At 60.2% G+C, this 18,817-nt stretch overlaps 1 protein-coding gene across 1 annotated transcript; it reads left to right on the top strand.

The window, feature by feature from the left end:
- The first annotated feature begins 29 nt into the window (after positions 1 to 29).
- On the top strand, positions 30 to 18,461 carry KCNK3 (potassium two pore domain channel subfamily K member 3). Its single transcript, XM_040599225.1, has 2 exons — positions 30 to 392; positions 13,437 to 18,461. The coding sequence occupies exons 1-2, from the start codon at positions 110 to 112 to the stop codon at positions 14,324 to 14,326; spliced, it is 1,173 nt and encodes a 390-aa protein (XP_040455159.1). The 5' UTR covers positions 30 to 109; the 3' UTR covers positions 14,327 to 18,461.
- Positions 18,462 to 18,817: the final 356 nt, after the last annotated feature.

Genomic DNA, 18,817 nt, shown 5'->3' with positions numbered 1-18,817 from the left:
CTCCTCCGCCGCGCCGCGCCGAGCCGAGCCGCGCCGGGCCCGCCGCCGCCGCCGCCGCCGCCATGCCCCAGACGGCCCCGCCGCCGCCTCCCGCCGCCGCCGCCGCACCATGAAGCGGCAGAACGTGCGGACGCTGGCGCTCATCATGTGCACCTTCACCTACCTGCTGGTGGGCGCCGCCGTCTTCGACGCGCTGGAGTCGGAGGAGGAGACGGCGGAGCGGCTGCGGCTGGAGGTGAAGAGCCAGGAGCTGAAGAGCAAGTACAACCTCAGCGCCGAGAGCTACCGAGAACTCGAGTGGGTCGTCCTCAAGCTCAAGCCGCACAAGGCCGGCGTCCAGTGGAAATTCGCCGGTTCTTTCTACTTCGCCATCACCGTCATCACTACCATAGGTACCGCTTGCCCCCGCCCCGGCGCTTCTCCGTTTCCCCCTCCCGCCCCGAGACCTTCCCCTCGCCTTCCGGCCGAGGGGTACCGGCTCCGGTCAGCCCACCCACCCAACCCGCACCGTGCAGACCTCCCTCGACCATCCCCGTGGTACCGGGGCGACCCGCCTGCCCGACCCCTCCGCCACCGGGAAACCCCCACCGACACCCCCGCTCCCCGCCCATCCCCGTGGTAGCGGGGAGACCCGCCTGCCCGACCCCTCCGCCACCGGGAAATCGCCCGCCGGCTCCCCGCCCATCCCCGCGGTGTTGGGGCGCCCTGCCCGCCAAGCCCCCGCTGCCCCGGGGGAGCCCCGCCGCCCCGCTCCCCAGCACGCCCGGCCCCGCAGCGGCTGCCTTACCCGCCCCTGCCCCCGGGAAAGCCTCGCCCGACCTCCGCCCGTCCCCCCGGAGAGGGACGAGTCTCCCAAACGGGAATCTCTCCACCACCGGGAAACCCCAGCCGGGATTCTCCCGAAATCGCCCATCCCTGTGGCGTCAGGGCTACCCGACCCGCCCGTGGCTCCTCGGCCCTGGGAACCCCGCGCCAGGACCTCCGCCCACCCCCACGGTATCGGGGCTACTCGCCGGTCTCACTCCCCAGCCCCAGAGCCCTTGACCGCGGACCCTTTCTGTCACGCCCATACCGGAGGCATCGGGGATCGCTCCTGCACTGGGGAACGGCAACCTGCCCATCCCCGTGGCCTCTGGTCTACTCTTGAGGCAACCCCCTGCACCCATCCCTGCAGCCTCTGGGCTCCCCACCATGTCCTGAAGCCTTGGGGACCCCCACACATACCTAGGGCTCCTCACCCCCACTTCCACCCTAGTTTGGGGGTGTCTGTGGTGTGGTCTGAGCTGGGACTCTCTTTCCAGCCCCACAGGGAGGTTCCCGGGGAGGGGTGCAGAGTTCAGCAGGGCAGTGGGAGTAGCGAGTGCTTGGGGGGGTCACAGTGGAATTGCGGGACAGGTGATTTCCTCGGTTGACCCTTTCCCTGGAGGAGGAGGAGGAGGAGGAGGAGGAGGAGGAGGAGGAGGAGGAGGAGGAGGAGGAAGGTCCCCTGGGGACAGAGTTCCCTTGCAGCCCATCTCCAGCCCTTCCCGGGTGAGATCCTGACAGGACCCCCAGCCTCAGAGGGGACAACATGGGGACTTGCACGGACGTTCTGGCCCTACCAAGAGGGGTGGGCACTGCATCATGGTGCTCAAGGTGGTCTCACTGCCCCGACCCAACCCAACCCAGGGGTGCCAGAAACTGGAGTCCCTGGGGAAGCACTGCTCGGGGGTCCCCCACTTCGGGAGAGTGGGGGTGGTGGTGCAGGGTTTCCCTGGGTTCCAGACCACTGCTCTGTACGTTCACCCGGTCACATCATCAACCTGTCTGTCCTTTGGGTCACCTCGGAGCACCCAGGGTGACCCACCATCCCCTGGTCCCCAAAGTGCCCCATGCTTAGCACACCACCAGGGCCTGGAGGGTCGTGGGACAAGTGGTGGCTCACCCGGGCTGGCACATGGCTGGCCTGGCCCTGACCAGCATCCCCACAGGTGCCATGGCCCCAGGGAGATGCAGGCAAGAGCAGGAGGGAGGGGAGAGCTGGTGGGACCTCAGCTTTGAAGCATGGGTTTGGGGTGGCTGTTGGTTCCCAACACTGTGACACGGGTGTTGGGGTGGCTGTTGGTTCGCAATACTGAGACATTGGTGTTGGGGTGGCTCTTGGTTCTTGGGGCTGAGCCACGGGGTTGGAGCGGCTGCAGACTGAGCGCAGGCAGGGTCTGGCCTCTCCCAGCTGGCGGGAGCAGCTGGGAACGGCTTTGAAAGTGAAGACAAGCAGCTTATGTTTGACGTGAGAGGGAGGAGGAGCGGGCAAGGGGGTGCGCAGGGGGCTGGGGAGAGGAGCGAGCGGGAGCGAGCAGCGTCTCGCCAGCCCACACAAAGGATGCTGCAGTGACGAAGGAGGGAGACAAAGCCAGCCCGGTGTGAACAGTCCCGAGGGGCCATAGCTCAGCACTGAGCTGTGGGCAAGCACTGGGGCCCCTGCCCTGCCTTGCCCAGGACCCCCAGCTCCCCTGCCCTGCCTGCAGCTGCCTGGAGTCCCAGAGGGATCGAGAAGGGATGGTTAAGCATGGCTGAGCCCTAACGCAAGCGTTACACCTCAGGAAAGCATCCCTCCAGCTGCGGCTGGGAATTAAAACCTCATTTGGGGCTTGATGTGGGAGCTTAAGAGCCCCTCTGGGGTTGGGGTGATGACACCGAGGCCCGAAAAACATGTGTCCAGCCGCAGCAGAGCAGGAGGGAAATGCAGAGGGAATGTCCCCAACTGGGCTTTGCTGCTCTGCAGGCGTCAAGCCCTTCTCTCCTGGCAGCTTCAGCCCTTCCGTGATGTCCAAGGGTGCGTAGAGAGACAGGGCGCGGACATAAATATGTCAGGCAATACTGTTTTTATCAAAATCTCATGATTTTGAAGGCAGGCGTTTTAGCTGGCCTGTTGCAATGGAGCACGGGTGCTGCTGAATGGGGCCAGCATGTACCAGCAAAGAGAGCAGTATCATCAAAAACCACTGCTGTCAGGGAAGAGGGGAAAGAAAATTCCATTATTGCCGTGAAATGGGATTTTCCAGTGGGGAAAAAAGGCATTCTTCCAGGAAATTACTAACCAACCCCTCTGTGCTGGGGAGGCAATCAGGATGCCAGGGCTCCTGTGCCATTTGAGATCCCCGTGCTGTGGCCAGCTTTAAAACGGGAAGGAGGAAAAGCCGGGAGGGCGATGGGTCCTACCCCAGAAGTTTTTCTTGTATTTCAGTGTTTTGTGGGTTTTTTTCTCTTTGCCTTTATCTGGGAAAAGAGCCAAGAGACGAGCCGCCCTCCCAGTGCTGCTCTGAAGGTCTCCCACAGCCCCCCCTCCCTCTGCAAGCCCTGCACCCTGCTAGTGGGGTGCAGCCTGCCCCCAAGGAGCTGCCCCAGTGCCCAGGAACCCTCAAAGCACCACGGAGGGGGACAGGGGACCAGGATGTTTAGGTTTGCTATCACCCACTGCCCCTCTCCCTGCAAAGCCAAGGGCAAGGGGAGCTGCACGGCGGGCAGGGACAGAGCGCGCCTGCCCTTGCAGCTGGGCAGAACCAGCCCCAGGGTCCCCTTGTGGGATGTCAGCGTCAGCTGGACACGTCCCCTGTCACCTCGGTCCCTGTCCCCGCACCAAGGGCCCCCATGCTGCAGGGCCAGCTGTAGTGGCTCTCGCTGGATTGCTCCCAAAAACCACATTCCGCTCCCCCACCTCGCTGTGTGCAGAAAGACAAGTGGCCATGTGGGCCTGGGCAGGTGGCGAATGCCACCACAGTGTCACCATCTGTTACAGCCCTTCTCCCTCCCCACTTGTTTACCAAGGGAGCAGCTACCCAGCCAGGGCCAGGAGACCCCAGGGTGAGACCAGGTCCCCACTGACCCTCTTCTGCATGTGGTCTCTGCATCAGACACCCCATCACCCCCATCCCTGGACTGCAACCTCTGGTGGCAATGTCCCTGTCCCCAATCCATCACACCTGGAGCATCTCTCCCCTGTGAGCTTGGCCCTGGAATAGAAAAAGGAGGAAGGACACTCTGGCACACGCACCCCTGGCCACCTCTGGTGCCAGTGGGACCAGCACAACCCTGCCAGTACCAGTGCTGGCACTGGTGGGAGGGGAAGAACCCCTGATTCTGTGGTCTTGAGCAACACAGCACAGGGAAACAGCTCAGGAAGGCAGGTGAGGTGCTGCTGCTGGGATAAGGAGGAGGCTGCAGCACTTTTGGGGCTGCAGTGGGGCTGGTCGGGGAGGGGAGGAGGCCAGGGGTAGAGCACCCTCTCCCTCTGGCCCCTCTGGACTAGCTATGCCTGCTAAAAAAAACAAAACAGCAGTGGAAAGGAGTGTTGGCACCTACGAACATGCCTTTGATAGATTTCAGAATTAATGTGCCAGGGAGAAAAACTGTATCATTCTGTTCCAGGGCTGGAATTCCTCTCCCCTCAGCCCAGACCCCCTCAGGAGGTGATGCCCAGTGCATGATCCCGCTCCTATTACAGGCAGCAGGGACAGACAGGCAGCATCTCACCCCTTTCAACCCCTGGGGATGCACAGGGTTCTTCCCCAGGAGAGCGGCTCTGTCCAGCCTGGCAGCTCCTCAGTCACTCTGGGGGCTCATTCATGTACCCCAGCAGTGCTGCTGAGCTGCAGGAGCTGGCAGAAAGCAGCACTGGCTGTTTTTGCCTGTGGTATGCTGGGATTGCTGGTTGGGGTGTTCACTCTGAAACCTAATGAGGGCATATGCACCTCTGCCACTGATTCTGATAGCAGGGAATGAGCACAAAGAGGTTGAATGGGGAGATGGTGTGTATGCACCGAGACCAGAGATGTCCTTGAGCCTTTCCCAGCAGCGATGTTTGTTTTAGGGATGGCAGTCACAGCTCACTGCCCCCACAGCCTTCCCAGCCAAGGCTCAGCACCTTCACCGAGGAGGCAGAGCCTCTTCCCAGCGAGGCTCCTGCAAACCTGTGGCATGGCAGAGGGAGGAGCTACCATGAGTGTCCTCTCTCACGGGATTCAGCCCAGGGACCCTGCTGGCAGGAGCACTGCCCCTCCACAAGCATCCCCCCTCCGCCCACCCAGGCTATAAATTCCCTGCTCCTCTCCATCCCAGAGCAATAACAGCAATTAATACCTGCTCCCTCCCTGCCCCCCACCTGGCCTTTCCCAGCTGATGCCTCATTAAACTCACCAGCAAAGCCTGACTCAGAGCAAGGCACAAACACCATGTGCCAGGGCAGAAATGCTCTGAGGCGAAGGGGGTTCATCACCCAGGACTGGGCAAAAAAAAACCAAACTCTTTTTTTTTTATTTTTGGATTTTTTTCCCCAATGATCAAGCTCTGTGGCTGGTTGCTTGGACTCAATGATGCAAGATCTAGTGCCAAGAGGCCAGACCCAAAGTGGAGCTGCGGGAGAGCCCCGCTCTGCCGGCGTGTGATTTATGAGCCAGCTTAAATATTTATCAGGCGGCTCTCAGGCTGAAGTGACTGCAGCGCAGGATTTATAGCAGGCACCGACACCTTGGATAAATCACGGCCGGGAGGGTTAATTGAAGGAGCAAGAGATGAGCATGCTGCAGTGGGGTGGGGGTCTCACCTGCCTGCCTGCGGCGAGGGGTGAAGGAGAGCAGCTGTGGGGCAGAAGGGCTCCACTGGTGCTGCAAGTGGTGCTGGGCATTGGTGCACAGTGCATGGCACTGCAAATGGTACTAAGCAGTGATGCATGGTGCTGAGTGGTGGTGCACAGTGGTGGTGCAGAATACTGGCCACTGGTGCGCAGTGGTGGTGAATGGTGCTGGGCACTGGTGCACCGTGCATGGCACTGCACATAGGCTCGGCGCTAGCAGACAGTCCTGGGTTTTGGTGCTTAGCATCGTGCATGGTGCCGCACGTGGTGCTGGTGCACAGTGCTGGCTGCTGGTGCACGGTGCTAAGTGCTGATGCATGGCGTGGTGCACAGTGCATGGCACGGCACATGGTGCTGAGCACTGGTGCATGGTGCTGGTGCACAGTGCTGGGCGGTGTTGCACAGTGCTGAGTGCTGGTGCAAGGTGCTGTTGCACAGTTCTGGGCACTGATGCATGGTGCTGGGTGCTGGTACACACCCCTCCATACTTTGCCACTACCCAAACTAATCAGCACCGGGAGGAAGGAGCCACATCCTGTTTTTCACAGGGGGGACCCCGGATGAAGGGACATGGGGAGGGCCGGGGCTGAGTGATGGGGGAGCCTTCTGTTCAGCCCTGCCCAGGCCTGAGCCAAAAAATGATGGAGCATAACTCCATTTTCTGTAAATGAGGAGCAGCTTATGGCACCCACCTGCTCCTCGGGGGAACACAAGCAGGATTTGGCCAGGGAAAGGGCGGCGGGGAAGGAAGCATCCCTGGCGTAAGCAGCTTTGCAGCAAGAGCCATCGAGGGCTCAGGAGCTTTATCTCATCAGGGATAAGGTGGCAGGGTGACCGGATCAGGCCATAACTCCCCGGGGAGATGCCTGAGCTGCTGCCGCACCCCCATCCCACTCGAGCTCCAGTTGTGTTTGCAGATGGTGTGGGGAGAGCCAGTGTGGAGCGGTCCTTTGGGGTCTGAGTCTTGAAGGGGGCTGGGGCCTTTGTCACCCCTCGGGGGGGCTCGGGGCCTCCTGTAACCATGGGGTACTGTACAGGGTTGGGGGTGTCACAGTTCTGGGCACTGGTGCATGATGCTGGTGCTGGGTGCCAGTGCACAGTGCTGGACTCTGGTGCACAGGGTTGGGCACCGTTGCATGTTGCTGCTGTGCTCTGCTGGGTGCTGGTGCACGCTGCTGGGTGCAGATGCACAGTGCACGGTGCTGGTGCACGGTGCTGGGCACTGTTGCATGGTGCTGGTGCTGGGTGCCTGTGCCAGGCTGCCTCTGCCCAGCAGTGGGAGCCAATGCAGGCAGGGCAGCCCCCATCCCTGCCCATCCCGGGGCAGGCAGAGCCACCAGAAATCTGTCCTAAGGCCTTAAATGACTTTTTATCCCCCCCAGAGGCCCCTTTTTCCCATGCCTGTGTAGAAAGCAGCTTTGCTCGCCATCTCATCCATCCTCGGGGCTGCAGGGATGTCCCCAGCCGCAGGCCTGTGCTGTCCCATGGGGTACTGAAGTGTCCCCCAAAAAAGAACCAGCTTCCTGCATCAGGGTGTCCACCAGCATCCAGCTGTGCCCATCACCAGGGTATCCCGCCTGGCTCACCAGCACAGAGTCCCCCGCTCCTGCTGCAGGGCCCCTCAGGGCAGTGGGGGCCCTGGCTGCACCCCCCTTTTGCAGAAGGAGGAGAGGGACAGAGCAGGGGGGGCGGAGGGGGCTGGGAAGGAGCCTGGCGGAGCCCCAGGTCCGAGGGAAAAATTGCCAGTTTCGGTGCAAACAGGGCACTTGGCCGGCACTGGGATTTTCCATGACACCATCCTGACCCCCCCGGCTACTGCAGGGCCTGGCCCCCGCCTGCAAGCAGCAGTGCCTGCAGGGTACAGGGACTGCATGCACCCCCAAACCATCCTGCTCTGCCCTCTCCCAGGGCAGGATAGAGGGGCTGTGGGGCTGCCCCCTACCACCCCACTGCGGCAGGAGCAGGGATGGGGGTGGCTCTGAGCCCCTTGGGGGATGACACCCCCCCAGGCGTATAGGATAAATTTGAGGAAAAGGGGTCACAGTGATGCGGGAACCAGTGGGGTGGCAGGGGTGCAGATGCTGCTGCAGAGAAGGGGATGGGGTACTGGGGGGGGGTGGCCCCAGCACTGTTTTGGGGGAGCAACGGGAGCCCAGGGTCTTGGCCCCACCTCCATCCCCCCTGACCCTGCTGGGGATATGGTGTCCCGGGGGGTTCCGATCCCAGGATCCCTCCCACTCCACAGAGACACGAGGCCCAAGCCAGGCACAGTGCCCCCTCCCCAGTGTGACCCCCCTCTGGGGTGACACTCAGGCACCCCCCCGGGCAGCCCCTGGCACTGCAAGGCTGGGCTGGGGAAGGGAGACTGAGTGCTGTGGGGAGGTGGGAGTAGGGAGATGGGAGGGGGATGGGGGGGAGGGTGGGCAGGGAGAGAGATGGGTGGGGTGGGTGGAAGGATGGATTTATGGAAGGAAAGAAGGAAGGAAGGATAGATGGGTGGGTAGAAGGATGGATGGGCAGAAGAAAGAATGGAAGGATAGATGGATGAATGGGTCGATGGACAGAAGGATGGGTGGATGGACAGAAGGATGGGTGGATGGATAGAAGGATGCATGGACGGATGAATGGGTGGATGGATAGAGGGATGGGTGGATGGATGAATGGGTGGATAGATGGATGGGTAAATGGGTGCATGGATGGATGGATGAGTAGATGGAAAGAAGGATGCATGGGCAGGTGGATGACAGGTGAGAGGACGGTGAGCTGGCTGTCCCTTCACCTGCCCTGGTGAAGGTGTAGCGAGGACAGTCCCTGCTCTGGTCCAGGACTGGCTGGGACAAGGGCAGCCCAGTGCTGTGGGTGCCAGGGCTCGCTCCAGCTCTGCATCCCCCAAGTTCAGCCCAGTCCTGGGAAGCCGCTGCCCCAGGTCCCGTCCCTCTGCTCCAGCTGCCTCTTGCCCTGCCCTGCCCAAGAGGTGTCCCGGGACAGGATGAGCCCCTTCCCACTGTCCTTAACCCCTGGCACAGCGGGGACAAGGTGTTGCAGGGTTCACGTGTCCCCAGGCAGCACAGACAGCACCATGTCCCTTCGTGCCAGGGCCGTGTTTGCTCGGGGCAGGATGGCAGCGCTGCTGCTGCTGCCACATGCTGCTTTTCCCAGCCGCTCACTGCCTGCTTGTTTGCTCACCCCAGGACGACTGGCTATCTCCCAGGCAGCGCCGAGGGGCACCCCATGTGCTGGCTGCATCGCCTGGGTCCCTGTCCCCAGCCTGGGGGGCAGCCACGGTCCCCAGGCTCAGCCCCAGCACCGGTAAACTGGCAGGGCTGGGCACAGCCCAGGTTGCTCTTGGCTGCGGGCACTGGAGAGGGTGTGGGCACTGCCTGGGCACATTTTGTACCTTGGCTGAGCTCATGTCACCTAGGGGACACATCAAGAAATGGGTTCCCGTAAAATGCTGAGTGGGATGCTGGTCCCTACTGGGAGCAATGGGTTAGGGGGATGCAGGGCTGGCTACAGGGCTGACACTAAAAGGAGGAGGAGAAGGATGCTGCCCAGGGCACACTGCACCCCAAGGGATGCCCACCCACTGGCTCCATCTCTGGGTGGCCCCAAGGGTCTCTCCATGAGGGCCAGGAGAAGAGGGTGCCTGGGGCAGGCACTCGAGCGTCTGAGTGCATCGGGTGTTGGTTGCTTTTGAGTGCTAAAGGGCTTTGGGACTGTGGCGTTGCTGCATGTTTGTTGTTGTGCCAGCCAGCTGTAAGCATGGAGTCTGCTTGCAGAGGGTGGTCTCCATGGAGGGGATGACATCTCCAGAGGATGAGGCTTTTCCTCCACAGAGGCATCCCTGGGGCACTCCTGACTGGATCCTCCAGTGTCTACAGATATGGATGGGTCATTCCCTTCTCCCCAAAATGCACCAGAACGTACTGACCTTGGTGGCTGCTGCTGAACTTGCTGGGAAGCAGGGTGGGAAGGGAGGCAGTGCTCCGTGGGCTGTGGGGTCTCGCGGTTGTGTGAAACCAGGCTTGGAAGGACCAGAGATGGGTTTGTCCCAGGCTTGGAAGGACAAGGGTTGTCTTTGTCCCAGGCTGAGACAGAAATTGGGGATGCTCCCAAGCACTGGAGATCCCCAGAGTGGTCAATGCTTTGGTAGGTGTGTGTGTATGTCACCATCAGCTGGGATGCCTGAAGCTTCCCCTCTGTCCCTCATCACTCCTGTAGCCTCACAGCCCAGCAATGGACAGTGAGAGCTGCGGCAGGTCAGAGACCACAGTGAAGAGCTCTGTGATGCCTTTGTGGGCGCCAGGCTGTTGCAATGACAAGAGGCAGCAACTGCACTGGGTAAGGGAGGGGGACACCAGCCGTGCATCCACCCAGCATTCACCCATGGTAGGAACCCACCCTGGATTCAGCACAAACCCCAGGAGCGTCCCCCACCACCGAAATGGAGGAGGAGAAGCGTGATGGCTGGGGCAGCAGCATGCAGGGCTCCTGCCCGGGCATGGAGGTGTCCTGGTGTGGGCTGTGGCTTGTGGGCACCAGCCTTCGCTCACTGCCAGCACCTGCTTTCCTGCAGCGATTTTGTAAAGCAGGGAGCTGGTTTCCTGAATGCTTCATACCCCTAATAGCCCATCCCAGCTCCCAGCCTCTGCTGTCAGCTGGGATGCCTCATGCCCTGCCCTGCCTCCTTCCATCGCCCTGGCCTGCCTCCATGCACCCCTTCCCTGGGGGGCTCAGCCCTCTCCCTTCAGCACCCGGTGCTACCTCTCCCTGACTTCCCAACCCTTTTCACTCTCCAGCCTTGTAACACCTCCACTCTGCAAAGTTCCGCCCCTCCTCCCGTCCCCAGCAGCTGCCCTGCTAATCCCCACCATCCATCCCTCCCGACAGCCCGGGATTTGCTCCAGGCCAGGGGCCAGCCGAGACCTGCACCTGCTCCCCGCAGCCGCAGCCAGATCCACCCCTGCTCCTCCACAGCCCTAAAAAGGCGACAAGCCGGCCGCGTTCCTCAGGGACATGTCATATTTTTCCCCCGGGGACACACGCTGTGCTCCCTGCCTGCTTGCAGCACCCTGAATGGGAACTCAGAGCACCCTGGCCGTGCTCTCCCTTGCAGCATCCCTCCTGGGACACCCCTCTGAGGAGCACCCATCTGGTGGGGAGGTTTTGGGGGGGCTGTGGGAGGGAGGCAGGAGATAGAGAGGAGCAGGGATGCTGAACTCCTTCTGCAAGGAGGGCAGGAGCATGGCAGGGAGCCTTGCTGCCTGTGCCTGGGAGCTTTGCCAGGCCAGGACATGCCACAAAGTCAGGCATGCCAGTGCAGCGGGGCAAGCAGAGCCGCTGTTGAATCTGGCAGCTGCCGGGACTTTGACGCATCCCCGGGAGCCGAGCCCTCTTCTCCAATGCATTTCCTTGCTGCGGTGGATGAAACTGCAGGTACAAGAGAGGTTCGGGGATTCAACCTCTTTGCCACCTTCCTGGGGTCTCTCTCTCCCCGCTGGCAGGTTTACATATCACGGTCACCTTCCCCCAGTCCTCAGACGTGCTGGAGATCAGGCAGCGCCTGCTAAAGCCGGGAAAGGGGGGCCTGGCAGATTGACGGACGCTTGGACGCACTGCGAGAGCTCATAAACTCCTTTCCCTGGGGAACCAGGGCTAAATATAGCTGCGGGAGGCTGCAGTGGTGCGGGGCAGGCAGGAGGATGCTCAGCCAGGCTGTCGGCAGGGACAGGGCCCCTGGGCACTGCTTAAGGCTTGTGTCCTAAAACCCCATCCTGGATCAGCTGATGCATGAGGAACAGGAGATGTGGGCTGTTGGGAAGGGGACAGAGGTGTCTGGCAGGAGCTGAAGGGCAGGGGCAGGCAGGCAGGGTAAGGCCTTGGTGCCTGCCCTGAGGGCAGCAGGATGTGACCCCGGGTTGAAATGCACCACCTGGCTCTACTATGGGACCCGGTGGCCAGCCAGGTGGCCTGGCATTGCCTTGGTGTCCTTTCTACCACTGGGGAGGGGACAGCAAGCAGCAGCCCCCTTTTCCATCAGTGAGGGAAGGGGCAGGCTGGTACCCGGCACTGATGAGAGCAGTGATGCTGTGCGGTGATGGTCTCCAGCTCCCACAACAACAGCCAAAGCTGGCAGCGCTGGCAGCTGGGACAGGTCACCCCAGCTCCTCAGAGGTAGCTTGGGCAGGGATTTGATGATCCTCATGTTCACATCACTCTGGCCTGGCTTAATCCTTGGCCTTCCGAGGCTCTGGCAAGGGTCACGGTCAGGGATGCTGCCCGCCTCCACCCAGCCGGGATTAAGCCGAGCTGGGGCAGGATGGGCTCCCCTCCATTGTTCCTACGGGCTCGGGGGCTGCTGCGGCATCGCATGGCCGTGGGTGCTTGGTTTGGTCCAGTTGCTAGGGCAGGCATGGGGGGAGCAGGTGCTGCGGCGGGTGTGCTTGTGCTGGCACCCCCAGCCCTGTCCCAAACACACTCAGGGTCCAGTGGATGTGTTTCAGCCCCCAGCCCCCGCCCTGCTCCTGCCTGCCCGCTGTCCTGCCCGCTGCCCTGCCTGCTGCCCTGCCTGCTGCCCATCCTGCTGCCCTATCTGATGCACCTGCCTGCTGCCCTGCCTGCTGCACCTGCCCGCTGCCTTGCCTGCTGCTCCTGCCTGCTGCCCTGCCTGCTGCCCTGCCTGCTGCTGGGGCCCTGTCCCTCTGGCTCTGGGCTTCAGCACTGAAGCCCTCGGCAGCCCTCACCCAGTGCTCGTCCATGGAGTGCGGGGCTGGAGAGGGGGAGAGGGAAGGGAAGGGAAAAAAGAAAGGGAAAGGGAAGGGGAAAGGGAAAAGGAAAGGAGTAAAAGGAAAAAGAGAAGGAAAGGAAAAGGAAGAAAAGGAAGGGAAAGGGAGAGGGGAAGGGATAAGGAAAGGAAAAGGAAAAGTAAAAGGAGAAACAAAGGGACAGGAAAAGGAAAAAAAGAAAAAGAGAGGGACAGGAAAAGGGAAGGGGAAGAGGAGCAGGTGGTGCCTGGCAGCAAGGGCACTTCCCACTGCGCATCGCCTGCTCGGCACCCACAGATCCCCCGGTCTCAGCTGCCTCTGCCCAGCTGCAGGTGCCCAGGAGCCACTAGGTACAAATAACGTGTCAGTGCAGAGGCAGAGAAGGTCCTGTCTGCACGTGGTTTGTGCAGGCTGGAGATTAATTGCAACCCAGCTGGGGCCCCCAGGCCTGGGCACAGATGCTCCCCCTGCTCCAGCAGCAGCCCCCAGGTGGGCCACGGGGACACAGGGATGTGGGGCTGGGGTGACAGAGGAGAACAAGCCACCCTTGCCTCTTGAATCCTTAGAAATCCCTATTTTCCCCATCTCCTGTGCCTCCCCACCCAGCTGCTCTGAGGTGGGTCATCCTGGGATGGGTATTTCAGGGAAGAGTGATCTCCAGTTCCCAAAACCCCAAGGCTGGGGAACGTCCCCCTACCCCAGCTAGGGTCCATCCAAGCATTCCCAAGCTGCCTCCACCCCAACCCAGAGATGCAGCACCTCATCTGTCACCCTCCGCCAGTCCCCCAGCTCCTCTCCACAGAAGTCAAGGGCTTTCCCCCTTCTCCAGCTCCCTCCTCTTCATTTTCATTTGGAGACCCTGTTGTCCACCCAGCCTTCAGAGCCATCTGTAGTCACTCTGTGTGCCTGGGGGTGAGGACAGCACCGATCAGGGTTGGGGTCCACCACTGGTGACTCAGGGAAGCGGTTTGAGGTTAACCACCCAGTTGGGGCAGCGGTTTGAGGAGCTGCACCCACCTCGGACCACCAAGCTGATCCTGCACTGTGGCTTTGCTCCCCAGGTTACGGCCATGCAGCCCCCAGCACGGACGGGGGGAAGGTCTTCTGCATGGTCTATGCCCTTCTGGGGATCCCCCTCACCCTCGTCATGTTCCAGAGCTTGGGCGAAAGGATCAACACTTTTGTCAGGTACCTCCTCCACCGCATCAAGAAGTGCCTTGGCATGAGGCGGGCGGAGGTCTCCATGGCCAACATGGTCACCATTGGGTTCTTCTCCTGCATCAGCACCCTCTGCATCGGGGCAGCTGCCTTCTCCTACTACGAACACTGGAGCTTCTTCCACGCCTACTACTACTGCTTCATCACCCTCACCACCATTGGCTTTGGGGACTATGTGGCCCTGCAGAAGGATGAAGCCCTCCAGAACAAGCCACAGTATGTGGCCTTCAGCTTCGTCTACATCCTGACGGGGCTGACGGTCATTGGAGCTTTCCTCAACCTGGTGGTGCTGCGTTTCATGACCATGAATGCCGAGGATGAGAAGCGGGATGCCGAGCACCGGGCGCTGCTCACCCGCAATGGGAAAGCCAGCAGCATCCACACCACGGACACCACCTCGGCCGCGCCAGCAGCGGTGGGGGGCAGCGGCGGTGGCGGGGGTGGCTTTCGGAACGTCTACGCTGAGGTTCTCCACTTCCAATCCATGTGCTCGTGCCTGTGGTACAAGAGCCGGGAGAAGCTGCAGTACTCCATCCCTATGATCATCCCCAGGGACCTCTCCAACTCGGATACCTGCGTGGAGCAGAGCCATTCCTCACCTGGCCGCTGTCCAGAGACCCCCTCCAACAGATGCTTCTGCAATGCCCGCCGGTCAGCTATCAGCTCTGTCTCCACTGGTCTCCACAGCCTGGCAGCTTTCCAGGGGCTCATGAAGCGTCGCAGCTCCGTGTAGCCCCTCTCCATCCCCACCTATGCTCCCTGGACCCCCCTTTCCCTTGGCCCTGTGGCCAAGGACCTTTCTTGGTCAGGGCAGGAGGAAACTACACCGGGGTCTGACTGCAGGGGGGAGGCAGTGGGCTGGGACCCCCCCGGGGAGACGATGGGCTGTGCTCCTCTGACAGGACTCAAAGGGGATGCAGGAGCAGTGGCAAGGCTGCCCCGGTCCTCTCTGAAGCGGGAAGAAGGGAGCTGCTGGTTTTATTTTATTTTAATTTAAATTAATTTTATTTTATTTTATTTTATTTTGCAAAACCACTCCTCAAAAATGTGAAACTTGAAGAGCTGGAGGGTGTTTTTACCTGATGAGGTGAGGGGTACGCTTGCATCTCCCACTGTGATACCTCTGTGCAAGCGGTTGGGGACCCCCACAGCCCCCGGGCAGCCCCATGGCAGCCTGAGCGTGCAAGGCTGCGTGCAATGGCACCGCCGTGAGCCGGACACATGAGTGTGTGTGCACCGGAGGCCTTGTGAGATGCAGGGAGAGGAGGACATGTGGCTCCCGGCCCTGATGGTGGGCAGCAGCAGGGTCCTGTCCCCTCCATCCTCTGACCCTCCAGCCATGGGGACACGCCGGGGAAGGCAGGTCCTCGGGAGGCAAGGGATGCCACGGCAAAGGCAAGCACGCATCAGCGGGCAAATCAGGCTAAGAGGGGCTTAGACGGAGCTTTTTGATCACTACACACATCAGCTTGCCCCTGTGGCCGAGAAAACAAGCCGTGAGTCACGTAGGCTGCCGAAAACGCCTGCCACAACTCAGTGGGCAGACCTCAGAGAGCTTTATGGGGTTATTTTAACCCTTTTTAGATGGGCAAATCTGGGCGTCCCCAGGATTTTCCTAGTGGTGAGGCAGCAGGATGCTCAGAGCCATCCCCGGGAGGCAGGACAGGCAGCCACAGCACAGTCCCCTGGGACCACCTCTCCATCCTCCCCGCAGCAGCTCTGGGGCTGGAGCCATTACCCTTGGGGAGCATTTTTGGGGGGACAACCTGGGGCATCGGAAGACTTTTTCACCCTTCTTCTCCTTCACAGCCCTAGGCTGCGCCAGTCCCCTTTCAACCCGCCTCACCCTGACACCTTGAGCCCAGAGCAGGGGATGCTCCTGGGGCTTCCCCCATCTGAGACCCAGGACATCCCGGGGGTCACCTCTGGCACAGCCACCTCATCACGGTGTGACAGGAGCAAAACCATCTTTCCTTGTTCCCCTCCATGCATGGGGCAGCCCCCAGCCCCACGGAGAGCACCCCCATCACCCATCCCCCCCAGGACCGTGCTCCCCCTGCCAGCACCCAAAGCACAGGCTGTCCCCCTGCCAGCAGGGACACCATGACATGCACTGGCCCCTCTTTGAGCTCTGGGGGTTCCAGGGGGACTCTGAGAACAGCCAAGGCCCCCAGCCCACCTGTTTCTTTTCTCACCTTTTAACAGAAGAAAAACAATATGTTTCTAATACTTGATGACCTGTACATAATGTTAGATACCAGAAAGGATATTTATTATAAATGATGCTATCGTCGTATCTATAGAAATCTATAAATATCTATCAGACAGGAGTCTTGGGGGAAACTTGCTGATGACTCCAGGGAATTTCTTTTCGCTCTCTGCATCTTTCTCATCCTAGGGCACCCATGGGGAGCTGCACTCCCCCTGGCAAGGTTTCTCTGGTTCTCATGCCAAAGTATATTTGTACCGCTGAGTTACTTTCCTTAAGAGAGAGAAATAAAGGATGGTTCAAACCTCAGCACCGCCTCGACTCCTTCCCTCAGGTGCTGGATGGGGAGGAGGGGCTGGCAGCTGAGGGTCCTGGTCCCCTAGGACCTCCCCATGCCGCGGATTTGTGCCCCACCACCTTTGCTCTGCAGGACCGGGAAGTGTGAGAATTTCCTCAGGATGAGCCTCTGCCTCTCTCCTGACTTTAGCTAGGGACAAGGGAGAGGAAAGGAAGGAAAGAAAAGCTCAGCTTTAATCTCTGCCAGGGCTGCAGCATCCTTTGGTGGACTCAGTAGGAGAAGGGTCTTGGGTGGGCAGCTAGGTAGCACAGAGCCCTTTGGGGCTCCCCAACCTCTTCCATCCCACCATCACCCACTGATGGAAGGCTAGAGGGGACCCTGCAGCAGCTTTTCACATGAGAGCCCCCCAAACCCAGCATAGCTGTATCCCTCCTGCTCTGCCCATAGCAGCATCTCTGCAGCCCTCACCCAGGCTGGAGATCTCCCTCTGCTCCATGCAACAGCAAGAAGCATTCAACAGTTGTGATCTGCTGTGTGACCCTGGGGGGACAGGGCTGAGCCCCCCTGTCTTGGGTGGCATGGGGAAACTGAGGCACAAACAGGAGATGCACTCTGCAGAGAGCTGGGGGGTACCTTGAATGGTGGTGGGCATCTGGCTTCAAACTTCCAAGGGGATTTGGGCACCACTGATGGCCAGGATGCACTAGGATGGACAGGGACATGCCATCTCGGTGGCTGGGGCCATCAGCAGAGCTTTGGGCTGCTCTCCTGCCTTTAAGTGGATAAAACCTGCTCCCTCCAAACCCAGGCAAGAGCCGCCAGCTAATCTAATAATGCTAAGCCTGCAAAGCGCAGATCTGTCTTGGCAGCAGCCGATGGAGAGAGAGTGGGTCATCTGAGCAGCAGCTTTCACCGTGCCCAAAGGTGCACCCATGGGATGCAGGGGCATGGGGGGACTGGGTGCTTCCCCAGCATTCCATTCTTCTGTTATCCCTCCCTGCTGCCCCTGGGTGCGTCTGGAGGGGGTAAAGGCTTCCCTTCATCCTCCTCTGTCTCCAGTGTTTCCCATCAGGAAGACAGGATGCTGAGCCAGCTGGAGCTTTGATCTGATCCAGTACAACGATTCCCAGGGTGTAACTGGTCCCCCCAGGCCCCCAGCCCTCTGCATGCAGCTGCCAATATGCTCAGCACTGCCCATCCTCCTGGCACTGGGGCATCTGGGGACAAAGTCACTGATCAGTTGGCATGGACTTGTTGAGCTGGTGACACAGGGCTGAGAGTGCTGGAGCTGCCAGAGGGACCTGGAGAGGATGGAGAAACTGTCAGAGGAACCTCATGAAGTTCAATGAGGAGACATGCAAAGTCCTGGCCCCTGAGGAGGAACAACACCATGTAGCAATGGCCGCTCAACTGGAAAGAACCTCAGCAAAGAGGACCTGGTGGACACCACGTTGACCGTGAGCCAACAGAATGCCCTTGCTGCAAGGAAGGCTGAGGGTATTGAGCTTCAGTAGGCAAAGCATTGCCAGTAGATTGAGGGAGGGGAGCCTTCTCCTCTGCTCAGTGCTAGTGAGACCACATCTGGAGTGCTGGGTCCAGTTCTGGGCTCCCCAGTCCCCAAGAGATGTGGATATACTGGAAAGAGTCCAGCAAAGGGCTGTGAAGATGGTGGACTGGAGCATCTCTCTTAGGAGAAAAGGCTGAGGGAACTGGCGAGCAGAGAGGGCACAGGGGAGTCTCACCATGGCTGTAAATACCTGGTGGGGAAGAGGACAGAGCTGGGATCTTCCCAGTGGTGCCAAGTGACAGGACAAAAGGCTCAGCCACCTCCAGCAGGTCCCCCAGCCCCACCATCCACTTTGGAGAAGTAGAGCATCCCCAGGAGAGCCATAGGGATCCACAGGGGCTAGTCCTCTCCAGCCAGACCAGGGCTGTGCAGGCAGGACCCTGTTGTGGGCAGGGGATGGTATGGGAGCTGGGACACCCCCATGCCAGGGGGCTGAGAGGTGTCCCCTGTGGAGGAGCCTCTGGGCAGATCCCAAGGGGTTTAGGAGTGCCTGAGCCATCCGCCCCCACTGCTTCATCCCCAGTGATTTTTTTTCCCCTCTCAAAGCATTTAAATTTTCCTTGTCAGCTGTAGCCCAAATATTTACAGTCCACTGGAGTGACTTAAAATTCCTCTCTGGTATTAAGCAGCGTAGCCGCTCGCTCACAGCCATGGGGAAAGTTCGGGTCCGGGCAGCCGGGACTCATCCTGCAGCTTCCTCCAAGCCCTGAGGAAGAGGAGGAGAAAAGGTGGAGAGTGAAGGCAGTTATCTCAGCTGAAAAAGGGTTAGGTAGGGGGTGGGAACCAGGTAGAGAATGGGGAAATGAAGGGTTGGGCGGGGGGGGGGGGGGAAGAAAAAGAAATTAAAACTGGCACTGCTCTGGTTTCTAAAGCCATTTTCAGGTTTCATATTTCTTTAAAAACCCTTATTAAATGTTTGTGTTTTCCCTTCACAGCTCATTAAACCCAGTGAAAAGCTCTGGCAGACACCGCTGGGGAGGGGGAAATCTTTTATTTTTATTACCCTGACCTTTTCCCCACCCCATCCCCACATTGCTCTGCACCAGGGCCTTTTGGATGCTGAGGTCATCCTGAGGCAGGTGAGGGACTTGGGACCCCAGGGTCGAGGACATGCTGGGGATCAACTCTCCCTGTCCCCAACCTGCCCCTC

The sequence above is a fragment of the Falco naumanni genome, chromosome 6 (assembly GCF_017639655.2).
Source record: "Falco naumanni isolate bFalNau1 chromosome 6, bFalNau1.pat, whole genome shotgun sequence".
In the NCBI taxonomy this organism is placed as follows: Eukaryota; Metazoa; Chordata; class Aves; order Falconiformes; family Falconidae; genus Falco; species Falco naumanni.
Note: the sequence above shows the minus strand (reverse complement) of the source record. Positions and strands in the feature narration are given on the sequence as shown.

Bases quoted from the DNA above. Each gene is read 5' to 3' on its own strand.
- KCNK3 (XM_040599225.1), top strand. From the start codon at position 110: ATGAAGCGGCAGAACGTGCGGACGCTGGCGCTCATCATGTGCACCTTC. The intron at 393-13,436 runs GTACCGCTTGCC...TTTGCTCCCCAG, and splicing joins CACCGTCATCACTACCATAG to GTTACGGCCATGCAGCCCCC.